The following is a 19,682-nucleotide window of genomic DNA, read 5'->3' as shown; positions in this document are numbered from 1 at the left end:
CTGCATTTGTAACGTCTCGATTCTCCTGTAACTCCTGCTCGCAGCGTGTCCTTAAAGCTCCATAAAAAGCTTTAACTGGTTCAAAATGCAGCAGCAAGATTACAACAGGAACTAAAAGAAGAGAGAACATTACGCCGGTGCTGGAGTCTCTTCACTGGCTCCTGTCCAGTTTAGAATCACATTTAAAATTCTACTTCTGATTTACAAAGCCATAAATGACATGGCCCCTCCCACCCCAAAGATGCTCTAGAACCATCTCATCCAAACAGAGCTCTTCACTCTCAGAATGCTGGCCTTCTGGTGCCAAGAGTCTCTAAAAGTACAGTAGGAGGTAGAGCCTTCTGGTGGTCCCAAGAGTCTCTAAAAGTACAGTAGGAGGTAGAGCCTTCTGGTGGTGCCAAGAGTCTCTAAAAGCACAGTAGGAGGTAGAGCCTTCTGGTGGTCCCAAGAGTCTCTAAAAGCACAGTAGGAGGTAGGGCCTTCTGGTGGTCCTAAGAGTCTCTAAAATCACAGTAGGAGGTAGAGCCTTCTGGTGGTGCCAAGAGTCTCTAAAAGCACAGTAGGAGGTAGAGCCTTCTGGTGGTGCCAAGAGTCTCTAAAAGCACAGTAGGAGGTAGAGCCTTCTGGTGGTGCCAAGAGTCTCTAAAAGCACAGTAGGAGGTAGAGCCTTCTGGTGGTGCCAAGAGTCTCTAAAAGCACAGTGGGAGGTAGAGCCTTCTGGTGGTGCCAAGAGTCTCTAAAAGCACAGTGGGAGGTAGAGCCTTCTGGTGGTGCCAAGAGTCTCTAAAAGCACAGTAGGAGGTAGAGCGCCTGTGTTATGGAATCAGCTCTGTCCATGTTAAAGAGACCGACACAGTCTCTTCATTTAAGACCAGGCTTTAAACGTTCCTCTTTGACATTTCCAGGTTTCTACTTTTTCCCAAGGAGGTTTTTTGTAGTTTTTCAGAAGGAGGGTCTGAGGACAGAAGGAGGGTCTGAGGACAGAAGGAGGGTCTGAGGACAGAAGGAGGGTCTGAGGACAGAAGGAGGGTCTGAGGACAGAAGGAGGGTCTGAGGACAGAAGGAGGGTCTAAGGACAGAAGGAGGGTCTAAGGACAGAAGGAGGCTCTAAGGACAGAAGGAGGCTCTAAGGACAGAGGGAGGGTCTAAGGACAAAGGGAGGATCTAAGGACAGAGGACCCTGGGACATCGTCCCTCTCCACCACAGACATTGTTGATTCATTTCTCCCTGTGGCCCTCAGAGGCAACTGTTGTTGTGATTTTGGGCCTTACAAAAATACAAAATACAAAAATACATTGAATTGAATTGAAATAGCATCATAGCATCATAGCATCATAGCATCATAGCATCATAGCATCCTTAGTAGACCTTGCATAGGGCAAGTTTTGAACAGGATTTAGAGTAAAAGTACCTCGTTGTGTCGGATCTGAGTTTCCTGACGACAAAACGGACACGTGACCACCAGCCAGACGTCTCCTAAAAGTACATGAATACACATGTAAATACACGCAATTACACAAAAGTACACATAAATGCACAAACTCGAATAATGAATAATACTCTAGATGAACTGCTCCTCGTCTGCCTGGATGAACTCTCTACTCTAGATTAACTGCTGTTGCTATGGCGACAGTAGCATGAGGATGAGTGACAGGTGCAGTACCTGTCTGCAGGAGCAGGCGGTGGACACACCTCCCACACAGCCGGTGCTGACACTGCAGTACCTTTGGCCTCCTGCTGGTGGCATCGTAGCGGCTGTAGCAGATTTTACATTCCAGCTCCAGAGGCTCCGCCCCCAAGGCCTTCACCTGAGCACAGCTGAGGTTAGACACGCCCCCTCTGGCCCCACCCCCTTCACCTGAGCACAGCTGAGGTTAGACACGCCCCCTCTGGCCCCACCCCCTTCACCTGAGCACAGCTGAGGTTAGACACGCCCCCTCTGGCCCCACCCCTTTCACCTGAGCACAGCTGAGGTTAGACACGCCCCCTCTGGCCCCACCCCCTTCACCTGAGCACAGCTGAGGTTAGACACGCCCCCTCTGGCCCCACCCCCTTCACCTGAGCACAGCTGAGGTTAGACACGCCCCCTCTGGCCCCACCCCCTTCACCTGAGCACAGCTGAGGTTAGACACGCCCCCTCTGGCCCCACCCCCTTCACCTGAGCACAGCTGAGGTTAGACACGCCCCCTCTGGCCCCACCCCCTTCACCTGAGCACAGCTGAGGTTAGACACGCCCCCTCTGGCCCCACCCCCTTCACCTGAGCACAGCTGAGGTTAGACACGCCCCCTCTGGCCCCACCCCCTTCACCTGAGCACAGCTGAGGTTAGACACGCCCCCTCTGGCCCCACCCCTTTCACATTAGGCACAAACATATTTATTTGACCATATCTGGAATTATTGTGTTGAAAAGTCTATTTAAATATCGCAATAATATGATATTGCAGCACTGCACCTGTCTCACCTGCACCTGTCTCACCTGCTCCTGTCTCACCTGCACCTGTCTCACCTGCTCCTGTCTCACCTGCTCCTGTCTCACCTGCTCCTGTCTCACCTGACCGTCCGGCTCCTCGGATTCTCTCATCCTATTGGCTCAGGTCACAGTGGGCGGTGCTTAACATCTCACCTGAACAAAACAGAAACCAGTTTGTTACCAAGTTATTCCATTCTAAACCAGGTCTAAACCAGGACTAAACCAGGTCTAAACCAGGTCTAAACCAGGTCTAAACCAGGCCTAAACCAGGTCCAAACCAGGTCTAAACCAGGTCTAAACCAGGACTAAACCAGGTCTAAACCAGGTCTAAACCAGGTCTAAACCAGGTCTAAACCAGGACTAAACCAGGTCTAAACCAGGTCTAAACCAGGACTAAACCAGGTCTAAACCAGGTCTAAACCAGGACTAAACCAGGTCTAAACAAGGTCTAAACCAGGTCTAAACCAGGCCTAAACCAGGTCCAAACCAGGTCCAAACCAGGTCTAAACCAGGACTAAACCAGGTCTAAACCAGGTCTAAACCAGGTCTAAACCAGGTCTAAACCAGGACTAAACCAGGTCTAAACCAGGTCTAAACCAGGACTAAACCAGGACTAAACCAGGACTAAACCAGGACTAAACCAGGTCTAAACCAGGTCTAAACCAGGACTAAACCAGGTCCAAACCAGGTCTAAACCAGGTCTAAACCAGGACTAAACCAGGTCTAAACCAGGTCTAAACCAGGTCTAAACCAGGTCTAAACCAGGACTAAACCAGGTCTAAACCAGGTCTAAACCAGGACTAAACCAGGTCTAAACCAGGTCTAAACCAGGACTAAACCAGGTCTAAACAAGGTCTAAACCAGGTCTAAACCAGGCCTAAACCAGGTCCAAACCAGGTCCAAACCAGGTCTAAACCAGGACTAAACCAGGTCTAAACCAGGTCTAAACCAGGTCTAAACCAGGTCTAAACCAGGACTAAACCAGGTCTAAACCAGGTCTAAACCAGGACTAAACCAGGACTAAACCAGGACTAAACCAGGACTAAACCAGGTCTAAACCAGGTCTAAACCAGGACTAAACCAGGTCTAAACCAGGACTAAACCAGGTCTAAACCAGGACTAAACCAGGTCTAAACCAGGTCTAAACCGGGACTAAACCAGGTCTAAACCAGGTCTAAACCAGGTCTAAACCAGGACTAAACCAGGACTAAACCAGGTCTAAACCAGGTCTAAACCAGGTCTAAACCAGGTCTAAACCAGGACTAAACCAGGACTAAACCAGGTCTAAACCAGGTCTAAACCAGATCTAAACCAGGTCTAAACCAGGACTAAACCAGGTCTAAACCAGGACTAAACCAGGACTAAACCAGGTCTAAACCAGGTCTAAACCAGGTCTAAACCAGGACTAAACCAGGTCTAAACCAGGTCTAAACCAGGTCTAAACCAGGTCTAAACCAGGACTAAACCAGGTCTAAACCAGGTCTAAACCAGGTCTAAACCAGGCCTAAACCAGGTCCAAACCAGGTCTAAACCAGGTCTAAACCAGGACTAAACCAGGTCTAAACCAGGTCTAAACCAGGTCTAAACCAGGTCTAAACCAGGACTAAACCAGGTCTAAACCAGGACTAAACCAGGACTAAACCAGGTCTAAACCAGGTCTAAACCAGGTCTAAACCAGGTCTAAACCAGGACTAAACCAGGTCTAAACCAGGTCTAAACCAGGTCTAAACCAGGCCTAAACCAGGTCCAAACCAGGTCTAAACCAGGTCTAAACCAGGACTAAACCAGGTCTAAACCAGGTCTAAACCAGGTCTAAACCAGGTCTAAACCAGGACTAAACCAGGTCTAAACCAGGTCTAAACCAGGACTAAACCAGGTCTAAACCAGGTCTAAACCAGGACTAAACCAGGTCTAAACAAGGTCTAAACCAGGTCTAAACCAGGCCTAAACCAGGTCCAAACCAGGTCCAAACCAGGTCTAAACCAGGACTAAACCAGGTCTAAACCAGGTCTAAACCAGGTCTAAACCAGGTCTAAACCAGGACTAAACCAGGTCTAAACCAGGTCTAAACCAGGACTAAACCAGGACTAAACCAGGACTAAACCAGGTCTAAACCAGGTCTAAACCAGGACTAAACCAGGTCTAAACCAGGACTAAACCAGGTCTAAACCAGGACTAAACCAGGTCTAAACCAGGTCTAAACCGGGACTAAACCAGGTCTAAACCAGGTCTAAACCAGGTCTAAACCAGGACTAAACCAGGACTAAACCAGGTCTAAACCAGGTCTAAACCAGGACTAAACCAGGACTAAACCAGGTCTAAACCAGGTCTAAACCAGATCTAAACCAGGTCTAAACCAGGACTAAACCAGGTCTAAACCAGGACTAAACCAGGACTAAACCAGGTCTAAACCAGGTCTAAACCAGGTCTAAACCAGGACTAAACCAGGTCTAAACCAGGACTAAACCAGGTCTAAACCAGGACTAAACCAGGTCTAAACCAGGACTAAACCAGGTCTAAACCAGGTCTAAACCAGGACTAAACCAGGTCTAAACCAGGTCTAAACCAGGTCTAAACCAGGACTAAACCAGGTCTAAACCAGGTCTAAACCAGGTCTAAACCAGGCCTAAACCAGGTCCAAACCAGGTCTAAACCAGGTCTAAACCAGGACTAAACCAGGTCTAAACCAGGTCTAAACCAGGTCTAAACCAGGTCTAAACCAGGACTAAACCAGGTCTAAACCAGGTCTAAACCAGGACTAAACCAGGTCTAAACCAGGTCTAAACCAGGACTAAACCAGGTCTAAACAAGGTCTAAACCAGGTCTAAACCAGGCCTAAACCAGGTCCAAACCAGGTCCAAACCAGGTCTAAACCAGGACTAAACCAGGTCTAAACCAGGTCTAAACCAGGTCTAAACCAGGTCTAAACCAGGACTAAACCAGGTCTAAACCAGGTCTAAACCAGGACTAAACCAGGACTAAACCAGGACTAAACCAGGACTAAACCAGGTCTAAACCAGGTCTAAACCAGGACTAAACCAGGTCTAAACCAGGACTAAATCAGGTCTAAACCAGGACTAAACCAGGTCTAAACCAGGTCTAAACCAGGACTAAACCAGGTCTAAACCAGGTCTAAACCAGGTCTAAACCAGGACTAAACCAGGACTAAACCAGGTCTAAACCAGGTCTAAACCAGGTCTAAACCAGGTCTAAACTAGGACTAAACCAGGACTAAACCAGGTCTAAACCAGGTCTAAACCAGATCTAAACCAGGTCTAAACCAGGACTAAACCAGGTCTAAACCAGGACTAAACCAGGACTAAACCAGGTCTAAACCAGGTCTAAACCAGGTCTAAACCAGGACTAAACCAGGTCTAAACCAGGACTAAACCAGGTCTAAACCAGGTCTAAACCAGGACTAAACCAGGTCTAAACCAGGTCTAAACCAGGTCTAAACCAGGACTAAACCAGGACTAAACCAGGTCTAAACCAGGTCTAAACCAGGTCTAAACCAGGTCTAAACCAGGACTAAACCAGGACTAAACCAGGTCTAAACCAGGTCTAAACCAGATCTAAACCAGGTCTAAACCAGGACTAAACCAGGTCTAAACCAGGACTAAACCAGGACTAAACCAGGTCTAAACCAGGTCTAAACCAGGACAAAACCAGGTCTAAACCAGGTCTAAACCAGGTCTAAACCAGGTCTAAACCAGGTCTAAACCAGGACTAAACCAGGACTAAACCAGGACTAAACCAGTTCTAAACCAGGACCAAACCAGGACTAAACCAGGACTAAACCAGGACTAAACCAGGACTAAACTAGGACTAAACCAGGTCCAAACCAGGACTAAACCAGGTCTAAACCAGGAATAAACCAGGTCTAAACCAGGTCTAAACCAGGTCTAAACCAGGTCTAAACCAGGACTAAACCAGGTCTAAACCAGGTCCAAACCAGGTCTAAACCAGGTCTAAATCAGGTCTAAACCAGGTCTAAACCAGGTCTAAACCAGGTCTAAACCAGGTCTAAACCAGGTCTAAACCAGGACTAAACCAGGACTAAACCAGGTCTAAACCAGGTCTAAACCAGGTCTAAACCAGGACTAAACCAGGAATAAACCAGGTCTAAACCAGGTCTAAACCAGGTCTAAACCAGGTCTAAACCAGGACTAAACCAGGTCTAAACCAGGTCTAAAGCAGGTCTAAAGCAGGTCTAAACCAGGTCTAAACCAGGTCTAAACCAGGTCTAAACCAGGTCTAAACCAGGACTAAACCAGGACTAAACCAGGACTAAACCAGGTCTAAACCAGGTCTAAACCAGGTCTAAACCAGGACTAAACCAGGACTAAACCAGGACTAAACCAGGTCTAAACCAGGTCTAAAGCAGGACTAAACCAGGTCTAAACCAGGTCCAAACCAGGTCCAAACCAGGTCTAAACCAGGTCTAAACCAGGACTAAACCAGGTCTAAACCAGGTCTAAAGCAGGTCTAAACCAGGTCTAAACCAGGTCTAAACCAGGTCTAAACCAGGTCTAAACAAGGTCTAAACCAGGTCTAAACCAGGTCTAAACCAGGACTAAACCAGGTCTAAACCAGGTCTAAACCAGGTCTAAACCAGGTCTAAACCAGGACTAAACCAGGTCTAAACCAGGTCTAAACCAGGTCTAAACCAGGTCTAAACCAGGTCTAAACCAGGACTAAACCAGGACTAAACCAGGTCTAAACCAGGTCTAAACCAGGTCTAAACAAGGTCTAAACCAGGTCTAAACCAGGACTAAACCAGGTCTAAACCAGGTCTAAACCAGGACTAAACCAGGACTAAACCAGGTCTAAACCAGGTCTAAACCAGGTCTAAACCAGGTCTAAACCAGGACTAAACCAGGTCTAAACCAGGTCTAAACCAGGACTAAACCAGGACTAAACCAGGTCTAAACCAGGTCTAAACCAGGACTAAACCAGGACTAAACCAGGACTAAACCAGGTCTAAACCAGGTCTAAACCAGGTCTAAACCAGGTCTAAACCAGGACTAAACCAGGACTAAACCAGGTCTAAACCAGGTCTAAACCAGGTCTAAACCAGGACTAAACCAGGACTAAACCAGGACTAAACCAGGTCAAAACCAGGACTAAACCAGGACTAAACCAGGACTAAACCAGGACTAAACCAGTTCTAAACCAGGACCAAACCAGGACTAAACCAGGACCAAACCAGGACTAAACCAGGACTAAACTAGGACTAAACCAGGTCCAAACCAGGACTAAACCAGGTCTAAACCAGGAATAAACCAGGTCTAAACCAGGACTAAACCAGGTCTAAACCAGGACTAAACCAGGACTAAACCAAGTCTAAACCAGGTCTAAACCAGGTCTAAACCAGGACTAAACCAGATCTAAACCAGGACTAAACCTGTTCTAAACCAGGACTAAACCAGGTCTAAACCAGGACTAAACCTGTTCTAAACCAGGACCAAACCAGGACTAAACCAGGAAAAAACCAGGTCTAAACCAGGTCTAAACCAGGTCTAAACGAGGTCTAAACCAGGTCTAAACCAGGTCTAAACCAGGTCTAATCCAGGACCAAACCAGGTCTAAACCAGGACTAAACCAGGTCTAAACCAGGTCTAAACCAGGTCTAAACCAGGTCTAAACCAGGACTAAACCAGGTCTAAACCAAGACTAAACCAGGTCTAAACCAGGTCTAAACCAGGACTAAACCAGGTCTAAACCACGTCTAAACCAGGACTAAACCAGGTCTAAACCAGGTCTAAACCAGGTCTAAACCAGGTCTAAACCAGGACTAAACCAGGACCAAACCAGGTCTAAACCAGGTCTAAACCAGGTCTAAACCAGGACTAAACCAGGTCTAAACCAGGTCTAAACCAGGTCTAAACCAGGTCTAAACCAGGACTAAACCAGGACCAAACCAGGTCTAAACCAGGTCTAAACCAGGTCTAAACCAGGACTAAACCAGGCCTAAACCAGGACTAAACCAGGTCTAAACCAGGACTAAACCAGGTCTAAACCAGTTCTAAACCAGGTCTAAACCAGGTCTAAACCAGGACCAAACCAGGTCTAAACCAGGTCCAAACCAGGTCTAAACCAGGACTAAACCAGCTCTAAACCAGGTCTAAACCAGGTCTAAACCAGGTCTAAACCAGGTCTAAACCAGGACTAAACCAGGACTAAACCAGGTCTAAACCAGGTCCAAACCAGGTCTAAACCAGGTCTAAACAAGGTCTAAACCAGGTCTAAACCAGGACTAAACCAGGTCTAAACCAGGTCTAAACCAGGACTAAACCAGGACTAAACCAGGTCTAAACCAGGTCTAAACCAGGACTAAACCAGGTCTAAACCAGGACTAAACCAGGACTAAACCAGGTCTAAACCAGGTCTAAACCAGGTCTAAACCAGGTCTAAACCAGGACTAAACCAGGACTAAACCAGGTCTAAACCAGGTCTAAACCAGGTCTAAACCAGTTCTAAACCAGGTCTAAACCAGGACTAAACCAGGTCTAAACCAGGACTAAACCAGGTCTAAACCAGGTCTAAACCAGGACTAAACCAGGCCTAAACCAGGACTAAACCAGGTCTAAACCAGGACTAAACCAGGTCCAAACCAGGTCTAAACCAGGTCTAAACAAGGTCTAAACCAGGTCCAAACCAAGTCTAAACCAGGTCTAAACCAGGACTAAACCAGGTCTAAACCAGGTCTAAACCAGGACTAAACCAGGTCTAAACCACGTCAAAACCAGGACTAAACCAGGTCAAAACCAGGTCTAAACCAGGTCTAAACCAGGTCTAAACCAGGACTAAACCAGGTCTAAACCAGGTCTAAAGCAGGTCTAAACCAGGTCTAAACCAGGTCTAAACCAGGTCTAAACCAGGTCTAAACAAGGTCTAAACCAGGTCTAAACCAGGTCTAAACCAGGTCTAAACCAGGTCTAAACCAGGTCTAAACCAGGACTAAACCAGGACTAAACCAGGTCTAAACCAGGTCTAAACCAGGTCTAAACCAGGACTAAACCAGGTCTAAACCAGGTCTAAACCAGGTCTAAACAAGGTCTAAACCAGGTCTAAACCAGGACTAAACCAGGTCTAAACCAGGTCTAAACCAGGACTAAACCAGGACTAAACCAGGTCTAAACCAGGTCTAAACCAGGTCTAAACCAGGTCTAAACCAGGTCTAAACCAGGACTAAACCAGGTCTAAACCAGGTCTAAACCAGGACTAAACCAGGACTAAACCAGGACTAAACCAGGTCTAAACCAGGTCTAAACCAGGTCTAAACCAGGTCTAAACCAGGACTAAACCAGGACTAAACCAGGACTAAACCAGGTCTAAACCAGGTCTAAAGCAGGACTAAACCAGGTCCAAACCAGGTCCAAACCAGGTCCAAACCAGGTCCAAACCAGGTCTAAACCAGGACTAAACCAGGTCTAAACCAGGTCTAAAGCAGGTCTAAACCAGGTCTAAACCAGGTCTAAACCAGGTCTAAACAAGGTCTAAACCAGGTCTAAACCAGGTCTAAACCAGGACTAAACCAGGTCTAAACCAGGTCTAAACCAGGTCTAAACCAGGTCTAAACCAGGTCTAAACCAGGACTAAACCAGGACTAAACCAGGTCTAAACCAGGTCTAAACCAGGTCTAAACCAGGTCTAAACCAGGACTAAACCAGGTCTAAACCAGGTCTAAACCAGGTCTAAACCAGGTCTAAACCAGGACTAAACCAGGTCTAAACCAGGTCTAAACCAGGTCTAAACCAGGTCTAAACCAGGACTAAACCAGGACTAAACCAGGTCTAAACCAGGTCTAAACCAGGTCTAAACCAGGTCTAAACCAGGTCTAAACCAGGTCTAAACCAGGTCTAAACAAGGTCTAAACCAGGTCTAAACCAGGACTAAACCAGGTCTAAACCAGGTCTAAACCAGGACTAAACCAGGTCTAAACCAGGTCTAAACCAGGACTAAACCAGGTCTAAACCAGGTCTAAACCAGGTCTAAACCAGTTCTAAACCAGGTCTAAACCAGGACTAAACCAGGTCTAAACCAGGACTAAACCAGGTCTAAACCAGGTCTAAACCAGGTCTAAACCAGGTCTAAACCAGGACTAAACCAGGCCTAAACCAGGACTAAACCAGGTCTAAACCAGGACTAAACCAGGTCCAAACCAGGTCTAAACCAGGTCTAAACCAGGACTAAACCAGGACTAAACCAGGTCTAAACCAGGTCTAAACCAGGACTAAACCAGGTCTAAACCAAGTCTAAACCAGGTCTAAACCAGGACTAAACCAGGTCTAAACCAGGTCTAAACCAGGACTAAACCAGGTCTAAACCACGTCAAAACCAGGACTAAACCAGGTCTAAACCAGGTCTAAACCAGGTCTAAACCAGGTCCAAACCAAGTCTAAACCAGGTCTAAACCAGGACTAAACCAGGTCTAAACCAGGTCTAAACCAGGACTAAACCAGGTCTAAACCACGTCAAAACCAGGACTAAACCAGGTCTAAACCAGGTCTAAACCAGGTCTAAACCAGGTCTAAACCAGGTCTAAACCAGGACTAAACCAGGACTAAACCAGGTCTAAACCAGGTCTAAACCAGGACTAAACCAGGTCTAAACAAAGTCTAAACCAGGTCTAAACCAGGACTAAACCAGGTCTAAACCAGGTCTAAACCAGGACTAAACCAGGACTAAACCAGGTCCAAACCAGGTCTAAACCAGGTCTAAACCAGGTCTAAACCAGGTCTAAAGCAGGACTAAACCAGGTCTAAACCAGGTCCAAACCAGGTCCAAACCAGGTCTAAACCAGGTCTAAACCAGGACTAAACCAGGACTAAACCAGGTCTAAACCAGGTCTAAACCAGGTCTAAACAAGGTCTAAACCAGGTCTAAACCAGGACTAAACCAGGTCTAAACCAGGTCTAAACCAGGACTAAACCAGGACTAAACCAGGTCTAAACCAGGTCTAAACCAGGTCTAAACCAGGTCTAAACCAGGACTAAACCAGGTCTAAACCAGGTCCAAACCAGGTCCAAACCAGGTCTAAACCAGGTCTAAACCAGGACTAAACCAGGTCTAAACCAGGTCTAAAGCAGGTCTAAACCAGGTCTAAACCAGGTCTAAACCAGGTCTAAACAAGGTCTAAACCAGGTCTAAACCAGGTCTAAACCAGGACTAAACCAGGTCTAAACCAGGTCTAAACCAGGACTAAACCAGGTCTAAACCAAGACTAAACCAGGTCTAAACCAGGTCTAAACCAGGACTAAACCAGGTCTAAACCACGTCTAAACCAGGACTAAACCAGGTCTAAACCAGGTCTAAACCAGGTCTAAACCAGGACTAAACCAGGACCAAACCAGGTCTAAACCAGGTCTAAACCAGGTCTAAACCAGGTCTAAACCAGGACTAAACCAGGACCAAACCAGGTCTAAACCAGGTCTAAACCAGGTCTAAACCAGGACTAAACCAGGCCTAAACCAGGACTAAACCAGGTCTAAACCAGGACTAAACCAGGTCTAAACCAGGTCTAAACAAGGTCTAAACCAGGTCTAAACCAGTTCTAAACCAGGTCTAAACCAGGTCTAAACCAGGACCAAACCAGGTCTAAACCAGGTCCAAACCAGGTCTAAACCAGGACTAAACCAGCTCTAAACCAGGTCTAAACCAGGTCTAAACCAGGTCTAAACCAGGTCTAAACCAGGTCTAAACCAGGTCTAAACCAGGACTAAACCAGGTCTAAACCAGGTCTAAACCAGGTCTAAACCAGGTCTAAACCAGGACTAAACCAGGTCTAAACCAGGTCTAAACCAGGTCTAAACCAGGTCTAAACCAGGTCTAAACCAGGTCTAAACCAGGACTAAACCAGGTCTAAACCAGGTCTAAACCAGGTCTAAACAAGGTCTAAACCAGGTCTAAACCAGGACTAAACCAGGTCTAAACCAGGACTAAACCAGGACTAAACCAGGTCTAAACCAGGTCTAAACCAGGTCTAAACCAGGTCTAAACCAGGACTAAACCAGGTCTAAACCAGGTCTAAACCAGGACTAAACCAGGTCTAAACCAGGTCTAAACCAGGACTAAACCAGGTCTAAACCAGGTCTAAACCAGGACTAAACCAGGTCTAAACCAAGACTAAACCAGGTCTAAACCAGGTCTAAACCAGGACTAAACCAGGTCTAAACCACGTCTAAACCAGGACTAAACCAGGTCTAAACCAGGACTAAACCAGGTCTAAACCAGGTCTAAACCAGGTCCAAACCAGGTCTAAACCAGGACTAAACCAGGACCAAACCAGGTCTAAACCAGGTCTAAACCAGGTCTAAACCAGGACTAAACCAGGTCTAAACCAGGTCTAAACCAGGTCTAAACCAGGACTAAACCAGGACCAAACCAGGTCTAAACCAGGTCTAAACCAGGTCTAAACCAGGACTAAACCAGGCCTAAACCAGGACTAAACCAGGTCTAAACCAGGACTAAACCAGGTCTAAACCAGGTCTAAACAAGGTCTAAACCAGGTCTAAACCAGTTCTAAACCAGGTCTAAACCAGGTCTAAACCAGGACCAAACCAGGTCTAAACCAGGTCCAAACCAGGTCTAAACCAGGACTAAACCAGCTCTAAACCAGGTCTAAACCAGGTCTAAACCAGGTCTAAACCAGGACTAAACCAGGTCTAAACCAGGTCTAAACCAGGTCTAAACCAGGACTAAACCAGGACTAAACCAGGTCTAAACCAGGTCTAAACCAGGTCTAAACCAGGTCTAAACCAGGTCTAAACCAGGACTAAACCAGGTCTAAACCACGTCTAAACCAGGTCTAAACCAGGTCTAAAGCAGGTCTAAACCAGGTCTAAACCAGGTCTAAACCAGGTCTAAACCAGGTCTAAACCAGGACTAAACCAGGTCTAAACCAGGTCTAAACCAGGTCTAAACAAGGTCTAAACCAGGTCTAAACCAGGACTAAACCAGGTCTAAACCAGGTCTAAACCAGGACTAAACCAGGACTAAACCAGGTTTAAACCAGGTCTAAACCAGGTCTAAACCAGGTCTAAACCAGGACTAAACCAGGTCTAAACCAGGACTAAACCAGGACTAAACCAGGTCTAAACCAGGTCTAAACCAGGTCTAAACCAGGTCTAAACCAGGTCTAAACCAGGACTAAACCAGGACTAAACCAGGACTAAACCAGGTCTAAACCAGGTCTAAACCAGGTCTAAACCAGGTCTAAACCAGGACTAAACCAGGACTAAACCAGGTCTAAACCAGGTCTAAACCAGGTCTAAACCAGGTCTAAACCAGGTCCAAACCAGGTCTAAACCAGGTCTAAACCAGGTCTAAACCAGTTCTAAACCAGGTCTAAACCAGGACTAAACCAGGTCTAAACCAGGTCTAAACCAGGTCTAAACCAGGTCTAAACCAGGACTAAACCAGGCCTAAACCAGGACTAAACCAGGTCTAAACCAGGACTAAACCAGGTCCAAACCAGGTCTAAACCAGGTCTAAACCAGGACTAAACCAGGTCTAAACCAGGACTAAACCAGGTCCAAACCAGGTCTAAACCAGGTCTAAACCAGGTCCAAACCAAGTCTAAACCAGGTCTAAACCAGGACTAAACCAGGTCTAAACCAGGTCTAAACCAGGACTAAACCAGGTCTAAACCACGTCAAAACCAGGACTAAACCAGGTCTAAACCAGGTCTAAACCAGGTCTAAACCAGGTCTAAACCAGGACTAAACCAGGTCTAAACCAGGTCTAAAGCAGGTCTAAACCAGGTCTAAACCAGGTCTAAACCAGGTCTAAACAAGGTCTAAACCAGGTCTAAACCAGGTCTAAACCAGGTCTAAACCAGGTCTAAACCAGGTCTAAACCAGGACTAAACCAGGACTAAACCAGGTCTAAACCAGGTCTAAACCAGGTCTAAACCAGGACTAAACCAGGTCTAAACCAGGTCTAAAGCAGGTCTAAACCAGGTCTAAACCAGGTCTAAACCAGGTCTAAACCAGGTCTAAACAAGGTCTAAACCAGGTCTAAACCAGGTCTAAACCAGGACTAAACCAGGACTAAACCAGGTCTAAACCAGGTCTAAACCAGGTCTAAACCAGGACTAAACCAGGTCTAAACCAGGTCTAAACCAGGACTAAACCAGGACTAAACCAGGTCTAAACCAGGTCTAAACCAGGTCTAAACCAGGTCTAAACCAGGACTAAACCAGGACTAAACCAGGACTAAACCAGGTCTAAACCAGGTCTAAACCAGGTCTAAACCAGGTCTAAACCAGGTCTAAACCAGGACTAAACCAGGACTAAACCAGGTCTAAACCAGGTCTAAACCAGGACTAAACCAGGACTAAACCAGGACTAAACCAGGTCAAAACCAGGACTAAACCAGGACTAAACCAGGACTAAACCAGGACTAAACCAGGACTAAACCAGTTCTAAACCAGGACCAAACCAGGACTAAACCAGGACCAAACCAGGACTAAACCAGGACTAAACTAGGACTAAACCAGGTCCAAACCAGGACTAAACCAGGTCTAAACCAGGAATAAACCAGGTCTAAACCAGGACTAAACCAGGTCTAAACCAGGACTAAACCAGGACTAAACCAAGTCTAAACCAGGTCTAAACCAGGTCTAAACCAGGACTAAACCAGATCTAAACCAGGACTAAACCTGTTCTAAACCAGGACTAAACCAGGTCTAAACCAGGACTAAACCTGTTCTAAACCAGGACCAAACCAGGACTAAACCAGGAAAAAACCAGGTCTAAACCAGGTCTAAACCAGGACTAAACCAGGTCTAAACCAAGACTAAACCAGGTCTAATCCAGGACCAAACCAGGTCTAAACCAGGTCTAAACCAGGTCTAAACCAGGACTAAACCAGGTCTAAACCAGGTCTAAACCAGGTCTAAACCAGGTCTAAACCAGGACTAAACCAGGTCTAAACCAAGACTAAACCAGGTCTAAACCAGGTCTAAACCAGGACTAAACCAGGTCTAAACCACGTCTAAACCAGGACTAAACCAGGTCTAAACCAGGTCTAAACCAGGTCTAAACCAGGTCTAAACCAGGACTATACCAGGACTAAACCAGGACTAAACCAGGTCTAAACCAGGTCTAAACCAGGTCTAAACCAGGACTAAACCAGGTCTAAACCAGGTCTAAAGCAGGTCTAAACCAGGTCTAAACCAGGTCTAAACCAGGTCTAAACCAGGTCTAAACAAGGTCTAAACCAGGTCTAAACCAGGACTAAACCAGGTCTAAACCAGGTCTAAAGCAGGTCTAAACCAGGTCTAAACCAGGTCTAAACCAGGTCTAAACCAGGACTAAACCAGGACTAAACCAGGTCTAAACCAGGTCTAAACCAGGTCTAAACCAGGTCTAAACCAGGTCTAAACCAGGACTAAACCAGGACTAAACCAGGTCTAAACCAGGTCTAAACCAGGTCTAAACAAGGTCTAAACCAGGTCTAAACCAGGACTAAACCAGGTCTAAACCAGGTCTAAACCAGGACTAAACCAGGACTAAACCAGGTCTAAACCAGGTCTAAACCAGGTCTAAACCAGGACTAAACCAGGTCTAAACCAGGTCTAAACCAGGACTAAACCAGGACTAAACCAGGTCTAAACCAGGTCTAAACCAGGTCTAAACCAGGTCTAAACCAGGACTAAACCAGGACTAAACCAGGACTAAACCAGGTCTAAACCAGGTCTAAACCAGGTCTAAACCAGGTCTAAACCAGGTCTAAACCAGGACTAAACCAGGACTAAACCAGGTCTAAACCAGGTCTAAACCAGGACTAAACCAGGACTAAACCAGGACTAAACCAGGTCAAAACCAGGACTAAACCAGGACTAAACCAGGACTAAACCAGGACTAAACCAGGACTAAACCAGTTCTAAACCAGGACCAAACCAGGACTAAACCAGGACCAAACCAGGACTAAACCAGGACTAAACTAGGACTAAACCAGGTCCAAACCAGGACTAAACCAGGTCTAAACCAGGAATAAACCAGGTCTAAACCAGGACTAAACCAGGTCTAAACCAGGACTAAACCAGGACTAAACCAAGTCTAAACCAGGTCTAAACCAGGTCTAAACCAGGACTAAACCAGATCTAAACCAGGACTAAACCTGTTCTAAACCAGGACTAAACCAGGTCTAAACCAGGACTAAACCTGTTCTAAACCAGGACCAAACCAGGACTAAACCAGGAAAAAACCAGGTCTAAACCAGGTCTAAACCAGGACTAAACCAGGTCTAAACCAAGACTAAACCAGGTCTAATCCAGGACCAAACCAGGTCTAAACCAGGTCTAAACCAGGTCTAAACCAGGACTAAACCAGGTCTAAACCAGGTCTAAACCAGGTCTAAACCAGGTCTAAACCAGGACTAAACCAGGTCTAAACCAAGACTAAACCAGGTCTAAACCAGGTCTAAACCAGGACTAAACCAGGTCTAAACCACGTCTAAACCAGGACTAAACCAGGTCTAAACCAGGTCTAAACCAGGTCTAAACCAGGTCTAAACCAGGACTAAACCAGGACCAAACCAGGTCTAAACCAGGTCTAAACCAGGACTAAACCAGGTCTAAACCAGGTCTAAACCAGGTCTAAACCAGGTCTAAACCAGGACTAAACCAGGACCAAACCAGGTCTAAACCAGGACTAAACCAGGCCTAAACCAGGACTAAACCAGGTCTAAACCAGGACTAAACCAGGTCTAAACCAGTTCTAAACAAGGTCTAAACCAGGTCTAAACCAGGACCAAACCAGGTCTAAACCAGGTCCAAACCAGGTCTAAACCAGGACTAAACCAGCTCTAAACCAGGTCTAAACCAGGTCTAAACCAGGTCTAAACCAGGTCTAAACCAGGACTAAACCAGGTCTAAACCAGGTCTAAACCAGGTCTAAACCAGGTCTAAACCAGGTCTAAACCAGGTCCAAACCAGGACTAAACCAGGTCTAAACCAGGACTAAACCAGGACTAAACCAGGACTAAACCAGGACTAAACCAGGTCCAAACCAGGACTAAACCAAGTCTAAACCAGGTCTAAACCAGGTCTAAACCAGGACTAAACCAGGTCTAAACCAGGACTAAACCTGTTCTAAACCAAGTCTAAACCAGGTCTAAACCAGGACTAAACCTGTTCTAAACCACGTCTAAACCAAGTCTAAACCAGGTCTAAACGAGGTCTAAACCAGGTCTAAACCAGGACCAAACCAGGTCTAAACCAGGTCTAAACCAGGACTAAACCAGGTCCAAACCAGGTCTAAACCAGGACTAAACCAGGACCAAACCAGGTCTAAACCAGGTCTAAACCAGGTCTAAACCAGGACTAAACCAGGTCTAAACCAGGACTAAACCAGGTCTAAACCAGGTCTAAACCAGGTCTAAACCAGGTCTAAACCAGGACTAAACCAGGCCTAAACCAGGACTAAACCAGGTCTAAACCAGGACTAAACCAGGTCTAAACCAGGTCTAAACCAGGTCTAAACAAGGTCTAAACCAGGTCTAAACCAGTTCTAAACCAGGTCTAAACCAGGTCTAAACCAGGACCAAACCAGGTCTAAACCAGGTCCAAACCAGGTCTAAACCAGGACTAAACCAGCTCTAAACCAGGTCTAAACCAGGACTAAACCAGGTCTAAACCAGGTCTAAACCAGGTCTAAACCAGGACTAAACCAGGTCTAAACCAGGTCTAAACCAGCTCTAAACCAGGTCTAAACCAGGACTAAACCAGGTCTAAACCAGGTCTAAACCAGGTCTAAACCAGGTCTAAACCAGGACTAAACCAGGTCTAAACCAGGTCTAAACCAGGACTAAACCAGGTCTAAACCAGGACTAAACCAGGTCTAAACCAGGACTAAACCAGGTCTAAACCAGGTCTAAACCAGGACTAAACCAGGTCCAAACCAGGACTAAACCAGGACTAAACCAGGACCAAACCAGGTCCAAACCAGGACTAAACCAGGTCTAAACCAGGTCCAAACCAGGTCTAAACCAGGTCTAAACCAGGTCTAAACCAGGTCTAAACCAGGTCTAAACCAGGACTAAACCAGGTCTAAACCAGGTCTAAACCAGGTCTAAACCAGGTCTAAACCAGGTCTAAACAAGAACTAAACCAGGACCAAACCAGGTCTAAACCAGGACTAAACCAGGACTAAACCAGGTCTAAACCAGGACTAAACCAGGACTAAACCAGGTCCAAACCAGGACTAAACCAGGACTAAACCAGGACTAAACCAGGTCTAAACCAGGACTAAATTAGGTCTAAACCAGGACTAAACCAGGTCTAAACCATGACTAAACCAGGACTAAACCAGGACTAAACCAGGTCCAAAACAGGACTAAACCAGGTCTAAAACAGGACTAAACCAGGACTAAACCAGGTCTAAACCAGGTCTAAACCAGGACTAAACCAGGACTAAACCAGGTCTACACCAGGTCCAAACCAGGACTAAACCAGGACTAAACCAGGTCCAAACCAGGTCTAAACCAGGTCTAAACCAGGACTAAACCAGGACTAAACTAGGACTAAACCAGGTCTAAACCAGGACTAAACCAGGTCTAAACCAGGACTAGACCAGGACTAAACTAGGACTAAACCAGGACTAAACCAGGACTAAACCAGGTCCAAACCAGGACTAAACCAGGACTAAACCAGGTCTACACCAGGTCCAAACCAGGACTAAACCAGGACTAAACCAGGTCCAAACCAGGTCTAAACCAGGTCTAAACCAGGACTAAACCAGGACTAAACTAGGACTAAACCAGGTCTAAACCAGGACTAAACCAGGTCTAAACCAGGACTAAACCAGGACTAAACTAGGACTAAACCAGAACTAAACTAGGACTAAACCAGGACTAAACCAGGACTAAACCAGGTCCAAACCAGGTCTAAACCAGGTCTAAACCAGGACTAAACCAGGACTAAACTAGGACTAAACCAGGTCTAAACCAGGACTAAACCAGGTCTAAACCAGGACTAAACCAGGACTAAACTAGGACTAAACCAGGACTAAACCAGGACTAAACCAGGACTAAACCAGGACTAAACCAGGTCCAAACCAGGACTAAACCAGGACTAAACCAGGTCTAAACCAGGTCTAAACCAGGTCTAAACCAGGACTAAACCAGGACTAAACCAGGACTAAACCAGGTCTAAACCAGGTCTAAACCAGGACTAAACCAGGTCTAAACCAGGTCTAAACCAG

The 19,682-nt window shown here is 46.3% G+C and overlaps 2 protein-coding genes across 4 annotated transcripts in view; both read right to left on the bottom strand.

Moving 5' to 3' along the window:
* LOC140347521 (E3 ubiquitin-protein ligase RNF182) overlaps nucleotides 1–2,628 on the bottom strand; it is a 28,824-nt gene extending 26,196 nt beyond the window's left edge. The window contains exons 1-3 of the mRNA XM_072434008.1: nucleotides 2,554–2,628; nucleotides 1,665–1,809; nucleotides 1,413–1,477 (exon numbers count right to left, since the gene is read on the bottom strand). Of these exons, the coding sequence (XP_072290109.1) occupies nucleotides 1,413–1,477; nucleotides 1,665–1,809; nucleotides 2,554–2,583 (240 nt within the window). The 5' untranslated portion in view covers nucleotides 2,584–2,628. The remainder of the gene's footprint in view (nucleotides 1–1,412; nucleotides 1,478–1,664; nucleotides 1,810–2,553) is intronic.
* Nucleotides 1–19,682, bottom strand: part of khk (ketohexokinase) — a 298,699-nt gene that overhangs the window by 200,288 nt on the left and 78,729 nt on the right. The window lies entirely within an intron of this gene.

The sequence above is a fragment of the Eucyclogobius newberryi genome, unplaced genomic scaffold (assembly GCF_026437365.1).
Source record: "Eucyclogobius newberryi isolate DKJ021-1_F unplaced genomic scaffold, fEucNew1.0.hap1 SCAF_11, whole genome shotgun sequence".
NCBI lineage: Eukaryota > Metazoa > Chordata > Actinopteri > Gobiiformes > Gobiidae > Eucyclogobius > Eucyclogobius newberryi.
Note: the sequence above shows the minus strand (reverse complement) of the source record. Positions and strands in the feature narration are given on the sequence as shown.